Source organism: Peromyscus leucopus, chromosome 9, assembly GCF_004664715.2.
Source record: "Peromyscus leucopus breed LL Stock chromosome 9, UCI_PerLeu_2.1, whole genome shotgun sequence".
NCBI lineage: Eukaryota > Metazoa > Chordata > Mammalia > Rodentia > Cricetidae > Peromyscus > Peromyscus leucopus.
Window position 1 is genome coordinate 62,458,594 of NC_051070.1, and position 17,075 is coordinate 62,475,668.

Genomic DNA, 17,075 nt, shown 5'->3' on the forward strand with positions numbered 1-17,075 from the left:
TGATTTCAGGGGGGGATAGATGCTTTTGCGAGCACTGAACTATATAAATGGTAGAATTATAAAAAAAAAAAAAAAAAATTCAGAACGTCACACAACTGGCCAGGAGACAGCCTCTGTTAACATTAAAGAAATTCTAATTTATGAGTTAGTTCTTCAAATCATGTGTGAGGTTTTTGCCTTGTTTTGTCCTGTCTGTGTTTGGTTCAGGACATCATGTAGGTGAAGCACTCCTTATGAAGAGAGAGGTTGACATCCTTAGCCACCCCAACAATGCAAATCAAGACCACTTTGAGATTTCATCTTACCCCAGTTAGAATGGGTAGATGAAACAACAATAAAATAACAACAAATGCTGAGTGTTGCTGGATGTGGGGGAAGGGGACACCTATTCACTGCTATTGGTTATGCAAACGTGTACAGCTATTATGGAAATCAGCGTGAAGGGTCCTCAAAAAGCTAAAAATAGATCTACCACGTGATCCAGCCACACTGCTTTCAGGCATATACCCAAAGGATGCTTCATCCTACTACAGAGACAGACACTTGTTCGCCCATGTTCACTGCTGCTGTATTCAGAATAGCCAGAAATTGGAAACAGCCTAAATTCCCATCACCTGATGAATGGATAATGAAAATGTGGTACACTTATGCAATGAAATATTATTCAGCTTTTAAGAAAAATGAAATTTGTAGGTAAATGAGTGGAGCTAGAAATGGCCATCCTGAGTGAGGTAGCCCAGATCCAGAAAGACAAACATCTCAAATTCTCTTTCATATACAGACATTAGCTTTGTATTTTCAGATATGTGTGTTTCATTTGGAATACTGGTAGAGGTTAGGAAACTTAAAGAGGATGTCGGGGAGAGGAGCTTTCAAGGGAGGAAGATACAATGCAATGATATAAAGGGGGAAATAATGGATCATGAAGGATTAAATGGGGTGGGGGATGGGAGGGGAGGGTAAAGGAGGGAACATGGGGAGGGAAAACTAACACTAAAGGCCTTTTGAAAAAGTCATGGAAACTTATTTTTGAAGAAGCTTCCAAAAATATATACATCATATACACATATACATATATGAGTTTAAATGGAGTTACCCCATAACAGGGACAGTGGATAACCCTATGTTAGAAAATAAAAATCCTAGTGCAAGGATTTTTGGAGTTGTTGGCCAGTTGGTTCCCGTAGACCCCTAAACATCATAGATTATTACCATTGCTCATAATTATCCTCCAGAGCTTGACCATAAGACCCTGTTGTTGAAGACAACACATACTTGAATCAAGAACATTTGGTGCTGACTGGGAGCATTCAGCCCTGTGGTACTATGCATGTACCAGAGGAGAGAAGTAATCATCCTAGCTTGTGAGCTAGAATAAAGAAATGCCTACTGATGCAAGAGCGGCACCCAAGTTATGGAGGGGACCAAGCACTCTTGGATTGGATTTAAGGCCTGTGCCATGAGGTAGAACCAATGCCTGGCCCCATTAGCAGGGCTATGAACCTGAAGCTAGCTAGGTTACAGGCCCTAGGGGAGAATTGACTACTACTGTTCTGCTAAATGGACATAGTATTGAGTCAACTCCTAGTAACAGCTCTATGCCCACAAACCAGTGCATCTTTGAACTCTCATCAGGGAAGTTTCTTTAGGCTGTAGATGGAAGTTAATACAGAGACCCACAACCAGTCAACATCCAGAGAATAAGAGGTTGGGGGTGCTCAGCCATAAATGAGCCACCTATAACTTCCCCTCCTTCCCCTCAAGGCTCAGGGATCGTCTTGGAAGAGGAGGTAGAAAGATGGTAAGAGCCAGGGGTAATAGATGATTACAGGGAAACAGAGTGAGTTCAAGGGCAGCCTGAGTGCTTAGTGAGATACTTCCTGAAAACAGACAAACAAATAAACAACAACAAACCAGCTAACCGTGGGATTAGAGATGGAGCTCAGGGATAAGCGTTTGCTCAGCCTATAGAGGTCCTGGGTTCAGTCTCCAACCCTGGGAAGAGAGAGGCCCATGGACTTTCGACCTTTTTCCTCTCTAAATGTCTCTGGAGTGTGTGCAGGATGTATACATTGGAAGGGTGTTGTGGTTCACACTATAATCTCTGTGGGAAGCTGAGGCAGAGGGCTGACTGGCATTAGAAGCCAGTTTGGGCGACAGAGTGAAACTCTTGTCTAAAAACCCAAACAAAAATGCATTTCAAAGAGGCATAAAAAACTGAAAGGACAAAGGTTCTGGGAGGCGTCACTTATCCCAAAGGGGAAGGTGTTAATTAGTGGATCCTGGGTTGATTTTGCCCATCCTTTATGACTGACTAGCTTCTAGCACAGGCAGTCTGACCTTAGTGTTGGTTCAGGTTTAATTTTTTGTCCAGTAAGTGATTTTATACAAAAATGAGGATGAAACTTTATGGACAAATGGAGATTTTTTTTCACAAACTGGACCCTGTACTCCAGCATTCAGGGCCACAATTGAGAAACTGAAGCTCTAAGGGATCTTGCCTTAGCCCTGCTCTGGGGTCCCCCGCCTGTGTCTGTGGCCTTGCTTAAGCGCTCTCTGCAAAGGTGATCATCTCAGATCTTAAGCTGGTTCTGTGTTTAATGTCACCAACACTGATGGCCAGTGTTCTCGGTTTGTAGTCTCGACCCTGTGGCATAGCTTTGGGCACAGTGGCTAGGTGAGCCTTTACAGCAGAAGGCAAACACTTTTCTAAAGCGCCTTCCCCCCAGGCATTGCCCACAGGAAGATGTTTCCCTCCCTGGGAGTGAGTGTGGCTTTATGCTTTATAAAATTCTCACGGAGTAAGCACCCAGGAGTGCTAGGACTTTCCTCTTCATAATTAAGATTTTATTGGTTGTATTGAGAATCTGTGCAAAGACACTTCCGTTTGGACACAATTCTTAACAGATGTGCTGAAAGTCTAAAAGCCATGAATCGTGATTCTTTTAACAGACACTCTAGTGATTTTCTGGCTTCAAAGTTAAAGGCAAATTTTCCTTAAGAGGTTACCAAAGACTAGTGTGTTTCCAATAGCTGACAGGCTGGACGTGAGTCCACCAACTTGAGTTTTTACCACATAAACCATGTCCCCTGATTCTTAACCTTTCACAGCACATTAACAAAAGGATCAGGAAAACTGGACTTTGAGAACCAAAGATGTTACAGAGTGTGCATGCGTATGTGGCCAGGCAATGAGTGCCTCTGGGAAGCAGTTCTCCTGTGAGAAGCAAAGTAGCAAGCGGGTGGGTGATGTTCTCTGTGGAGTCGCAGGTCAAGTTCTCTGCCATACTTACTGTGATGGCTATTCTTGGTTGTCAACTTGACATATCTGGAATTAACTAAAACCCCAGCAGCTGGGCACACCTGCAAGGGATTTTTTCCCCCTTAATTAAATCATTTAAAGTGGGAAGACCCACTTTTAATCCAGATCTTTTGAGGTGGGAAGCTCCACCTTTAATCTGGGCCACATCATCTTCTGGCAGCCTATAGAAAGGACTTGGAAGAAGGATGTTTTCATTCACCTGCTTGCTCTGCTCTTGCTGGCAAGTCCATCCCTTCACTGGCATTAGAACCGACTTCTTTAGAATTCTGATGTATACTGAAGAACAGCTGAAACATCCAGCTTCATGGACTGAACAACCAACTAACTACTGGATTCTTGGACCTTCTGTTGTAGACAGCCAGTGTTGGACTAGCTGGACCACAGCCTGTAAGCCACTCCAGTCCCATATATATATCCTATAAATTCTATTCCTCTACAGAACCCTGACTAATACTGATTTGGGTACCAGAAGTGATTCTAGAGCAATAGAAGTATACAGATGAATTTTTTAAGTATCTGGAATAAGCGTTTCAATTTGCTAACACCTACAGTTCCTGAGCCTCTCCAGTTCCTGAAGCCTCTCATGAGCTCACAGAGCATTGAAAGCCCATGGTGTGTGAACTGTTTTATAAACTTAAGGAGACAAATGTATTTGATTATCCTAATTCACTAATGGTGAGAGGCAACGGGTTTGGTGACTTATAAAACCTTTAACAATGTGTGGGAAAAAATGGTGATGCTGCTTGGTTGCTCCTAGTATTTCTGGATAAATTGGCAAGGGAAAAGAGTGAACTCAGTGATAAAATTAACCGACTTCAAGCATCTCAGAATACAGCAAAGGATGACAGTAAACTCCGGGATAAAGCTGACCAGCTCCAGATGCACATTAGCAATCTAAAGTGTGTTTAGACCAGGAGAGAATCTTCCCTCCAGCAGCCACAGAGCTCAAGTTGCAGAAAATTAAACTGAAGCCCTCATTATGAGGTTGGCTGAATTACAGAGAAAATTCAAGTCTCAGCCTTGGAGGATGTCAGGAGTTGAAGTAAGGGCATTAATTGGTAAAGAAGAGGACCCTGTGATGTGGGATGGAGATGAGTGGGAGGACCCTACTGAGACTCAGATTATCGAGGGTTTATCTTGCCTGAGGAAGTAGTCTGTCCACCCTTAGCAGAAGATGTGCTCCCACCCCAACATCCTGAAATATTCCCTTTTCCACTTTTGACTGAGGAGATTAATCCTTCATTGTCTGCTAAACCAACAGTGACTTTCCTCAAAGGAAATACCTAGCAAAACAATACTGATGCCCCCCAGGGTCTACCAATAGTCACCTCCGGACATATAGCCAGACTGAAGTCTAAACTGGCTTCTAGAGAGGAGATAGAAAGTTTGCTCCACGAGGAGGTGCGCTGAAGATCTTAATGAGTTTGCTAATTCATTCAAGCAGAAGTCTGGAGAATGTATGTGGGAATGGATTTTAAGGGTGTGGGATAATGGGTAGAAGGAACATAAAACTGGATCAGGCTGAATTTATTGATATGGGCCCACTAAGTCGATATTCTAGGTTTAATATGGAAGCTCATACAGTTAAAAAAAAGGGGGGGGGATGTCAAAAGTCTGTTTGAATGGTTGGCTGAAGCATTTATCAAAAGATGGCCTGTTGTTGGAGATGCCCGATATCGCTTGGCTTAGTGTTGATGAGGGATTTAAGGCTCAGGGAAACTGTGATGCTAGAGTGGGCACACTGTGTAAAGTCTAATCCTCCCCAATGGGAAGGCCCAGACAACATGCCCTTCACTGATCCTATAAGACACAAAATGGTGAGAGCGCACCAGCACATCTGAAGAGCTTTATCGTCACCCTTTTTCTCGTGGCAGGCCTTAGGGTTGGAGAGGCTGTTGCTCAGCTGGATGAATTAAATGCAACGGATTTAAGTGCGCCCCAAATATCAGGGGCCAGGTGGCAGCACAGACTCCCCAAGGCAAGTGGATCGTAGTTATTGTGATGGGCAGCACAGACAAAACAACGTCTATAATGGCCTGAGCCGTGATGGGCAAAGTGACTTTTACGGGAACATGACTTGTGTGGACCTTGTGTGTATTGGCTGATCAATCATGGTACTTCCAGCCCTGAAATACATGAGAAGCCTACTGCATTTCTGTTTGATCTGTGTAAGCAGAAAAGTTCTCAAATCAACGGAAGAAAGGCCACACTGGATCATGGGAAAAGGGAATCTCAATCTGTAACCAGTTTCCAGACTTGAGTCAGTTTGAAGACCCAGAATTCCTTGATTGAAGAGACATCCAGGTTCTCTTGAGGAAGGACCTTAATAAAATACCTAAGAGTTTTACTGTTAGCCTTTCTCCTCCAGCCTTCCCCAGAGGGACCTATAGCCTTTTATAAGGATAACTGTACACTTAGGGCAAGGAAACAATCAGACTTTCTGGGATTAAAGGCGTGTGCCACCATGCCTAAGATTAGTGGAGTTTTTGGCTGAAATCTGGCTCACAGTAGGTGCAGTGGTCCTCAAACTCATCCAGTGGTTATTTCCCCAGCCCAGAAGGAATAATTGGGAAAGATATACTTAGAAGTTGGCAGGATTCTCACATTGGTTCCCTGACCTGTGGAGTGAGGGCGATTATGGTTGAAAAGGTTAAAGACTTTGGAGTTGCCTCTGTCTTAGAAACTAGTGAATCAAAACCAGCATCACATCTCTGGAAGAATCACAGAAATTAGTGCCACCATCAAGGACTTGAAAGACACAGGGGTGGGGTTCCCACCACGTCTCCCTTTAACTCTCCTATCTGGCCAGTGTAGAAGACAGATGGGTCATGGAGAGTGACAGTTGACTACTGAAAACTCAATCAGGTAGTGACTCCAATTGCAGCTGCTGGACCAGATGTGGTGTCCTTATTTGAGCAACACATCTCCTGGCATATAGTGTGCAGCCACTGAGGCCTTTTTCTCGGTACCTGTCCTTTAGGACCACCAGAAGCAATTTGCTTCCAGTTGGCCAGGCCAGCAGTATACCTTTACAGTTTTCCCTCAAGGATACCTTAACTCTCCAGTCCAGTTAAAAGGAATCTTGATCTGCAGAGATCCACAACCAAGCACCAGGCCAAGCTCCGGGAGTCCAGTCGAAAAGAGGGAAGAGGGATTATGTGTGCAAGGGAGGTCAAGGTCATGATGGGGAAATCTACAGAGACAACTGAACCAAGCTCAAAGGAACTCACAAACTTTAGACCGACAGCTTGGGACCTGCATGGGACCGGACTGGACCCTCTGCATAATGGGAGACAGTTGTGTAGCTGGGTCTATTTGAGGGGCCCCTGGCAGTGTGGTCAGGATTTATCCCTGGTTCACTGATTAATGGGCCATAGTCAATGGATTGGCTGGACCATCAGTGACTTGGAAAAAATATGATTGGAAAATTGGTGAGAAAGACATCTGAGGCAGAAATATGTGACTAGATCTCTCCAAATGGGCAAAAGATGTAAAGATACTTGTGTCCCATGTAAATGCCCATCAAAAGGTGACTTCAGCAGAGGAGGAGTTCAATAATTGAGTAGATAAGGTGACCTGCTCTGTGGACAGTCAACCTCTCTCCCCAGCCATTCCTGTCATTGCCCAATGGGCCCATGAACAAAGTGGCCATGGTGGCAGAGGTGGGAGTTGGGCATGGGCTCAACAACATGGACTTACACTCACCAAAGCTGACCTGGCTACGGCTGCTGCTGAGTGCCAGATCTGCCAACAGCAGAGACCAACACTGAGCCTTAGATATGGCACCATTCCCTGGAGTGACCAACCAGTGACCTGGTGGCAGGTTGACTACATTGGACCACTTCCTCAGTGGAAAGAACAACTTAGTCCTTACTGGAGTAGATTCTTATTCCAGTTATAGATTTGCCTTTCCTACATGTAATGCTTCTGCCAAAACTACCATCTGTGGACCTAGAGAATGCCTTCTCCACTGTCGTGGTATTCCACAGAGTATTGCTTCTGACCAGGGAACTCACTTCACTGCCAGAGAAGTCCAACAGTAGGCACACAATGAGGGAATCCACTGATCTTACCCTGTTCCCCACTACCCTGAAGCAGCTGGCCTGATAGAGAGATGGAATGGCCTCTTGAAGGCACAGTTACAATGTCAGTTAGGTGTCAGGAGCCTGAAGGGCTGGGGCAGGATCCTCCAGAAAGTGGTATATGCTTTGAAACAAGGTCTAACATCTAAACATGATGCAGTTTCTCCCATAGCCAGAAACCACGAGTCCAGGAATCAAGCTGTGGAAAAGGGAATAGTTTCGCTCACTATCACCTCAGTGACCCACTAGGAAAGTTATAGCTTCCTGTTTCCACAACCTTAAGTTCTGCTGGCCTAGAAGTTTTGGTTCTAGAGGGGGTAGTGCCCCTGCCCGGAGCCACAACAAACATTTCACTGAACGGGAAGCTCAGACTTCCCATGGTCACTTTGGGCTTCTGATGCCCTTAAGCCAACAGGCTAAGAAAGGAATAACAGTGTTAGGAGGGGTGACTGATCCAGATTACCAAGGGTAAATTGGATTGATTCTCTACAATGGAGGTAAGAAAGATTGTCCGGCATGGAGGAGATCATTTAGGGCGTCTCTTGGTGTTACCATGTCCTGTGATGTTAGTGGGAAACAACCAATCCAGGCAGGATGACAAAAGGCACAGACCCCTCAGGAATGAAGGTGTGGGTCACTCCTCCAGGAAAAGAGCCTACACCTGCTGAGGTACTTGCTAATGGTGGAGGAAATGGGTAGTAAGGAAAAGTAGTTACAAATACCAGCTAAGGCCACATGACCACTTGCAGAAATATTGATTATAGTTGATATGAATGTTTCTGTCATATTTTATTAAGAATGTGTTTATACAGATATTTGTATTTTCTTTCCTTGTTATCTTTATCATATAATACAACATCAATTAAGAGACCATTAGTGGTTATCATATTTAAGTTTTGAGATACCAAAAGAATGTCCCTCAAGGTACACTGCCACCTATTCTAAAATTTATTATGTGTTTGTGGTTTATGAGGGACAGTTACATCATATTAGGTATAATTATGACCTGATTAAATATATAATGAGTTTGCGATTGTACGTGGAATAGTTCTGTCATGTTAGATGTAATTATGACCTGGTTATTGTTTTCATTTGGAAATTATGCAGGTCATAAGGAGATAAGATTGTGTGTCAAGTTGATAAGGGGTAGACTTGTGATGGCTATTCTTGGTTGATAACTTGACTACATCTGGAATTAGCAAAAAAACCAAGAGGCTGGGCACAACCGTCAAGGATTTTTTTCTTATTAGATCATTTGAAGTGGGAAGACCCACTTCTAAACCAGATCTTTGGAGATGGGAAGACCCACCTTTAATATGGGCCATACCGTCTGCTGGCAGCCTGTGTAAGGACATGGAAGAAGGAAGCTTTGCTCTTTGTCTGCTTGCTCTAGCTCTCACTGGCAAGTCCATTCCTTCACTGGCATCAGAGCCTACTTCTTCAGGATTCTGATGTATACTGAAGACCAGCTGAGACCTCAGCCTCATGTATTGAACAACTAGTCTTGAACACACAGCTGCAACCTGGGCTTTCTACTGCATTACAGTCATATTCTGTGATCGCCCTAGCTTATTTTGCTCTTGAACCTGTGGAAGTAGTCTTCTGGGTGCCAGAGTCTTTTATTTCATTCATCCCGTAAAGCCAGCTCAGTGTCCTGATAGGCATCACACCTGAGCCTTGAGGCCTTTGGGTGTTTTGTTTCCTTTGCAGTACAAAGGATTGAACTCAGGGCATCCTGTATGCTAGGCAGTCCCTCTACCTCTGAGCCACAGCCCAGGCTCTAGCTTGTGACCCTTAGTACCACTTGAACTCTCTTTGAACAGATCATTAACAACCCTTCCGGTCACAGAAAATGTTCAGCCGGTCAGCGTTTTAAGGCTTATGAAATCTCTCACGCAGCTGCCTTTATCTTCTGAGGTTGCACTGCTGATGGTGATGTGCTTATTTTCTGCCTTGATGGGTGAACAAGTGTCTGAATGTTCCACTGGCTTCAGCTTCTGAGCAGTCACATGGCTGACTTAATTAGGAGAGAAGAAAAGTGCCATAATTCTGCCCTAATGCCCCAGTGGGAATCTGGGAGATCTTTTCTTATGCACATGCTCACCACCTCTGGAATAAAGTGGATGGCTAAGGACACTTGGGTAGGTCACAAGAGAGATTATTAGCCAGGGAAGACACATTTGAACTTGCTGAAAGGGCTGCCTTTGTGCCGGGGAAGGCGGGCCTCGGTGGGTCTTCTTTATCCGGCAGCCTTTCCTTTTTCAAGCTTGCAAAGTATGAATAGCTGTCTTTTACCCACTAATCCCCACAGGAATGTGGCTTCGGCTATGGAGAGGATGCACAGTGTGTGCCCTGCAGGCCGCACAGGTTCAAGGAAGACTGGGGCTTCCAGAAGTGCAAGCCATGTGTGGACTGTGCGCTAGTGAATCGCTTTCAGCGGGCCAACTGCTCACACACCAGTGACGCCGTCTGTGGGGACTGCTTGCCCGGGTGAGTTGGGCCATTTCTTCTGTTGTTTAATTCGAGGTTTTCCCAGGCATGTCTGTGTTCCCTCCAAACTTGAAAGCACAGCAGCGGTAAGAACTTGAGGATGTTTGGGCAACATTTGCAACTCCTGTCTCCTTCCTTCTACGGCCTCTGAGCTTGCTCTGTTCCGGGCACTTGTGATAAGACAGAGAGCAGTCACCCTTAAAAGGGATGTGCCCTGAAAACCTAGAGTTCCTACAAACCAGGGGACAGAAGCATGCAGACAAACGGACAAAGGGACTGACAGGCAGCTCACAAGAGGAGCCCCGTGAGCCGCAGCTTTGGGCGTTCCCTCAGTCCCTGCAACAGGTCAGAGGAGAAAGTAGCAGAGATTCTTGACTGTGTGGAGCTTGTCTCCCCCCCCCCCCTTTTTAAGGCTTCATCCAGGCCAGTAGAATCGTTCTACAGGTAGGAATGATTGCCACCAAGCCTGCTGATCTGCGTTGGAACCCTAGGACCCTCCCAGTGGAAGGAGAAAACTAACGGCCCACAAGCTGTCCTCTAGCATGCATGCCATGCTGTACACCCACCCACCCCATAAATGTTTGAAAAATACCATCTCACAGTATTTTTAAAAAGAGACAGGGCTAAGGATGTAGCTCAGCGATAGCGTGCCTGCCTTGTGTGAGCAAAGCTCTAGGTTTGGTCCCTTACCTCCCCCCCCACACCCCGAACCCCGCCTCTGCAGAGAGGCCTGGTGAGTCCCAAGAGGAGAAGAGTGGTGTAGGGTAAGATTAGAAGAGACAGAAGGTGTGAGTGGGGAGAACCTTCCATGAACTCACTGACATGTATCCTGGGAGGTCCACTTGTGTCTAGGCAAGCGCATCTGTTGTGACATGTGGGACTTAACATTTCAGCCTGTTCTGTAACTGTCTCTTCACTCTCTGGATGGTGTCTTTGAGGCCCACAGTTTTTTAGTTTTGAAGAGATGTGAGACATACCTATTTTTTTTTCATATGTGTATTTGGTTTTAGACTGCTACTTTCGCAGCCCCTTAGTTAGGTTCTGGGTCTCTGCAGAGAGAGCTGCCGACTCACTGTGTTCTCATCAAGAATACATGAAGAATTCCTGCAACTCAATAATTCAAAAGAAAAAAAGACAATTTGAAATAAGAACAAAGGCTTTGAATAGATGCTCTCTAATAATACAAGCTAATGGCAGAGATGCAGTAAAGCTGCTTGCCTATCGGGAGCCGCAGACCCGAACCACATCCACTCACGCCCACTGGAGAAGCCAGCCATAGATGAGAAGATGGTCAGTTACACATGTTTGTAGGCTGTGGGGAAATGGAAATCTTCCTATGTGAATGGTGATGGTGGAAATTGGGGGCCACATTAGGAAACGAGCTGACATTTCCTCAAGAAGTTAAATGCATAGATACCATAGACGCAACAACTCTATGCTTGAGCCTATAATCAAGAGATTTGAAAAGTGTTGTGCATACAATAATCTGATGTTTGTAGCAGCATTCCACACAATAGCCAGGAATCTGGGACAACCCTGCTATGTATTGAGTTGGTCCCCTCCAAAATTCTGGTGTAAATGTGTGTGACGGGTTAGCCTTAGCCCTCAAAGCCGTAATTGGGTCCTGACAGGTTCTCTCTCCTGAATTGGCTAAGGAGACTGGCATGGGGAATATGTCCCTTTCTTGCCCTTCTTGCCATGGAAGGACACAGTGTTTCTTCCTTCATGAAGATACAGCAAGAAGGCTGCCTCTTGTGGCCTCTTTCTCTGTCACCTAGACCCTGGGCATCTCACTTCCAGCCCCATGAGAAACGATTTGTTTTTTCTAAGTGACCTACAGCATTCCAGAAGGTGTTCTCTTACAGTGCTCCAGAAAGTCTTTAGACAAACCCAAATATCCATCAACTGATACGTGGATAAATACCATAGGGTAGATCTAAACAATGAACTATTACTCAGCAATAAAAAGGAAGGAAATGCTGATATCTGCTAGCATTGGGGAACCTGGAAGATATTGTGTTCAGTCAAAGAGAACTGTTATAAAAGGCTGTACATCCGGTGGTCACCTTAGTCACATGTCCAGAACAGCAAATCCACAGATATGGAAAACCAGCCCAGGCTGCCTGGACTGAGGGCTGGGGAGTACCGTGAAGGATGTGGGGTGATGGTAGTGCTTAGCAGGTTTGTTCCAGGGGTGACAAAGTATTCTAACATCAGCTGTAGAGATAGTCACCCAACTCAATGACTATATCAGCACCACTGGCAGGCAACCCTTTCAGTGGGTGACTTTTATGGTATGTGAATTACGTCTCAACAAATCTGTCATTTAAAAACTGAACTAACAAAAAGTACCATAGTTTCAAAACTCCAAGTAATGAGTAAAGATAGCTATGGGGATTGTTCTGTTGCCTTGCTTTGAGACAGGATCTTGCAGTGTAGCTTGGAGTAACCTTGAACTCCCTATTCCCTTGCCTCTCTCTCCATACTAGATGACAGGCAGGCACATCATGCCCTGCTGTTAATAGAGTTTTAATCTTAATGCGCCTGGAACATCTGACATGCCCCTATAGCCCCGTGGTCTACAGTTCTGTGATAATAGCATGTCTGTGTGTGCCTTGTCTCCTCATCTGGGAAATGGGGTAAACTGAGGCCCCAGGAATGCAAACCTAGGCTGAGCAACACTGGAGTGACTGGCAGGAAGCCAGGACCTGGGGACTTGGTTTTTCAAAACCATCTCCTGGGATTTTATCAAAACCCCACTGGGCTGTGCTGTGCACATGCGCATGTGTGTCAGGGCTCCTGGACATCTTACTACTTCTGTTCCTCGTGGGTAAGCCCACCCATTGTCACTTGAGTCCAACCCCATACTTCCCATTCATTCTTTAAGCAGATGCTTAGATACTGGAAAGTTATCAATGAATAGACATTTGAATGATGCGCCGCAGTTTATTTCTATGATTCATTTAAAATTACCTCCTTTCTAAGGCAGCATTCATATATGAGCAGGTGATAATTCTACAGTATTTTAAAAGGTTAAAACTCCTATAGTTTGACTAGCTTTCTGTGGAGAAGGCAAATAGCTGAAACCTATTTTTGCAGACAGATAAATGAAGGCAAAAGCAAACTATTTCTTGCGTCAAAGTCAGTGCTGTCAAGATCGGGCCAAGGTGGCCATTGTCACTTCTGATGCCACCCCTGCCTCCTCAGCCTCACTGCTTCAATGAACACAGCTAGTGTGGCAAGGCCACACCCACAGGAACCGTCTGACCTCCGTGTGTGTGTGTGTGTGTGTGTGTGTGTGTGTGTGTGTGTGTGTGTGTAATCCTAGCTCAATGTAGCCTGTGTGATGAACTCCAGGCTAGTGAGAGAAACCGTCTCAGAAAACAGAGGAAGGAATGACCCTGGAGGCTGACCTTTGACCTCAACAGGGTAATGGATAATACAGTAGGAAGCTGTCGCACTTACAGTGGGACCAAATCCAAAACTGGGTAAGTTAGATCAAATCCCGGCTGCATTCAGTGATTGGTCAAACTTCTACCTTGATTTGACTAAGAAAATACGTTCAAATCTGATATAGTGGTTTCCTACCAGATTTTAATAAACTCACTGATTTAAGAACACAGACAATGTAAACAGAGGAAGCTGAAAAACTCATACTCCCTCTTTTTGAAGCATACCACAAAGCTACAGAAATCAAACATGTGTATGGGCACAAAGACAGACACACAGGCCAGAGGAATACGAAGGGGAGCCTAGAAGTCAGCCCCTGCAGATACAGATTTTGACACAGGTGCCGAGAGCAGAGAGTGAGAAGAGGACAGTTCTCCTGGAGACAGAGTCGAGAAGATGAGATATCCATAAGGGAGCAGTGAATCTGGACTCTACCTCACTCCCTGCACAAAAATCAACCTCAAATGCCTTAAAGATCTGAGAATAAGCCGGGCGGTGGCGGCGGCGGTGGCGCACACCTTTAATCCCAGCACTCGGGAGGCAGCCTGGTCTACAAAGCAAGATCCAGGACAGGCACCAAAACTACACAAAGAAACCATCTCAAAAAAAATAAATAAATAAATAAAAAATAAAAAAAAAAATAAAAGAAAAGGTCTGAGAATAAGACCTAATGTTACAGAAATACAAGAAAAAAAAAAAAAAAACCCACAGGAAAAACCTTATGACACTGGATTTGGAGAAAGTTTCAGGCACCAAAAGTGAAGATGACCGGTCACCCTCAAGATCTCTTGTGCAGCAAATAGGGCCACCGTATGATCCACACGTCAACAGTTGACAGACAGACAGACAGACAGCCTGTGGAATGGAAGAGAACAGCTCTGCCTGGTGCTGGGGAGCTGCCTCAGGTGGTCAAGTCCTGTAAGTACAAGGCCCTGAGTTTGAGCCCCAGAACCTGTGTAAACAAGCCAGGAAGAGTGATGCATGCTGCGATCCTAGTGTTGGGGGGTGGATCCTGGGGCTCACTGGTTAGTCAGCCCAGCCTAATTGGCTAGCTGCCGGCCAGTGAGAGACCCTTCTCAAAAAAAAAAAAAGTGGAAGACAGCTGAAGAATGACACTCAAAGTTGACCTCTGGCCTCCTTACACACACACACACACACACACACACACACACACACACACACACACACACGGGTACAAAAGTTTTAAAAAAAATCACTAAAAATATGTACTGGTTATAACTCTCTGATAAGGGGTTAATATCCAAATATATAAAGAACGTCTATGACTCAACAACAACCAACGTTAAATAACCTGGTTTTAAAAATGGGCAAACAACTCAAGCAGCATTGTTAGAAAGATGATCGGCAATCCTGCAAATGAGCCTTTGAGAAGATGTTCACATCACCAGTCTTCAGGAAGCTGCCAATCAAATCACACGGATTTGTGTGCCTTCATTCTCACTAAGATGACTACTACCAAGCGAAACAGAGCTAAGGAAAATAAGGATGTTGGGGGGAGTCAAGGGCTGTCTGCTGTGCACTGCTGGAGGACTCTGTGGCCACTGGGGAAGCAGAGTGGCAGTCTTTAAATACTAATAGAGCCATCATACGACCAGCAATCCATCTCCGAGTATGTACCTGAAAAATCTAAAGCAGAGTCCTGAATCGACATCCATACACCCATGTCATTTCGGCACTATACACAGTCTCCAGAAGGAGGAAGAAGCACAATTGCTCACAGACATGGATGAGCACCACATAGAACACACCCATGTTCCCAGGGAACAGGACAGAAGGTTGCTTGGCCCTATGAAAGACATTAGTCCTGTTACATGCTCCAACATGGATAATGTGCTCTAGAATAGGCCAATCACAAGCAGACGATGCTATAGCTGCCCTTTAGATGAGGGATGTGGAGTCATCCAGCTGCAGAAACAGAAGGCAGGGGAATCAGGGAACTACTGAGCATGAAGTAGGGACTAACAGGACCAGAGCCTTAGCCTGGGAAGCCGAGGAAGTCTGGAGCTCTGCTTTACAAGTGCGTGCAGGCAGCGCCGTTCAAGGGCACCCCGCTGTTCAAGCACACCCCTAAAACTGCTTATGATGGGAAACTTGCTGGTGTGCCTTTTTGTCACAACAGAAAAATGTATATAAAATTTTTAAATAAAGGCAATGGATGCCAAATGTGGTGCATACCTTTCATCTCAACATTCAGGAGGCAGAGACAAGAGGATAGTGATGAATTTGAGGCCAGTCTGGTCTACCTAGTGGGACCCTGTCTCAAAATGAAAGAAGCAATGGTGTAGGGAGATTTCTTGTTTGTTTGCTTGCTTGCTTGTTTGTTTGTTTGTTTGTTTATTTATTTATTTATTTATTTATTTATTTATTTATTTATTTATTTATTTATCTGGAGCTGAGGACCAAACTCAGGACCTTGCACTTGCTAGACAAGCGCTCTACCACTGAGCTAAATCCCCAACCCTGAGATTTCTTATTTAAAATGTGTCTTGTTAAATACTGTAATACATATCGGGGTGTGGTGGTTCACACCTTTAATCCTACCACTCAGGAGGCAAAAGGAGATGGATCTCTGAGTTCCAGGACAGCCTGGGCTACATAGACAATCCCTGTCTTAGAAAAACAAAAATAAATGAGTAAATATTGTAATATATGTTGATTATTTTTATACTTACAGCCAGAAAATTACCAAATATAATTTAGTTAAATATTGACCAAAAAATTAAATATTGACGGAAAAAATTTGTGTGTAAAAAAAAAATGAAAAAGTAATATCCAACATTTTCAGCAGTAAACACTAAAGGCACAAAATACCTGTTCTAAAACCACTTAAAAATAGAGATAGATCAGGTATTGGAATTGAATGTGGACATTATTTAACATTTTAAAAATAAGAAATCCCCTATGTGGTAAGACTTATTTTGGTGTCTGTGTTTTCCCTAATAAGAAAAAAAAAAAAAGTCCAGTTGCCAAAATAACTTGTTAAAATAGATAATGTATTTGAAAACCAGCGTGCTTGTGAGGGTGAGGTGAAGAAGTCCTGCCGCGTTTGAACGCCCACTAAGGACTGAGAAGAAGCACTAGCCAGGAAGGGGTGCCTGGGGCACCGTGCACAGGCCAGGCCAGAGGAGCCACAGATGCTGTTGGACAGTCAGGCAGAAATGTCCAGAGCTCGGTCGGCCGCTGTTTTCCTCGGTGGCTTACCAAAAGAATCTAAGAGTTTGGGGTCCTGTCTTGTTTTGAGGGGTCTCTCTGCGTAGTTCTGCCTGGCCTCAGTCTCCTGGGTTTACAGGCATGCCACCACAAGCACACTCAGCTGAGACCTTCTTCCAACTGCTGTCCAGTTTCCAGAGTCACCAGCCTGCTCACAACACACAGGGAACTTAAGGTCACAGGTGCACAGGATAATCACTGAATTACAGTCAAGTGGAAATGACTGAGACGTTGGTTGTAATTTAAAAAGCCAAGATTCAGAAACCAGAGTTAAAGACAGGCTGTGGATATGTGAGTACGGTTTAGTAAACCTTAAAGCTTGTCTTCTTTTCTCTCTAGTGTTTCCACTTTTATTTGGTTCTAAGGATGGTACCAGGGCCTCTGTTATCATCACCCCCCACCCCCCACCCTGTGTGTATGCACTAACCTTTTCCCTGCTTTCCAAATCAAAATGATATATTTCCACATCAGTTTGCATCCATTCGCTTATTTAGGAGTTT

At 44.6% G+C, this 17,075-nt stretch overlaps 1 protein-coding gene across 3 annotated transcripts in view; it reads left to right on the forward strand.

Annotated features, from left to right (window-relative positions):
- The window catches only part of Tnfrsf19 (TNF receptor superfamily member 19), a 95,760-nt gene that overhangs the window by 39,147 nt on the left and 39,538 nt on the right, over positions 1–17,075 (forward strand). For all 3 annotated transcript variants that reach the window (XM_028870359.2, XM_028870361.2, XM_028870360.2), the window contains exon 4: positions 9,716–9,894. In XM_028870359.2, coding sequence (XP_028726192.1) covers positions 9,716–9,894 — 179 coding nt within the window. The remainder of the gene's footprint in view (positions 1–9,715; positions 9,895–17,075) is intronic.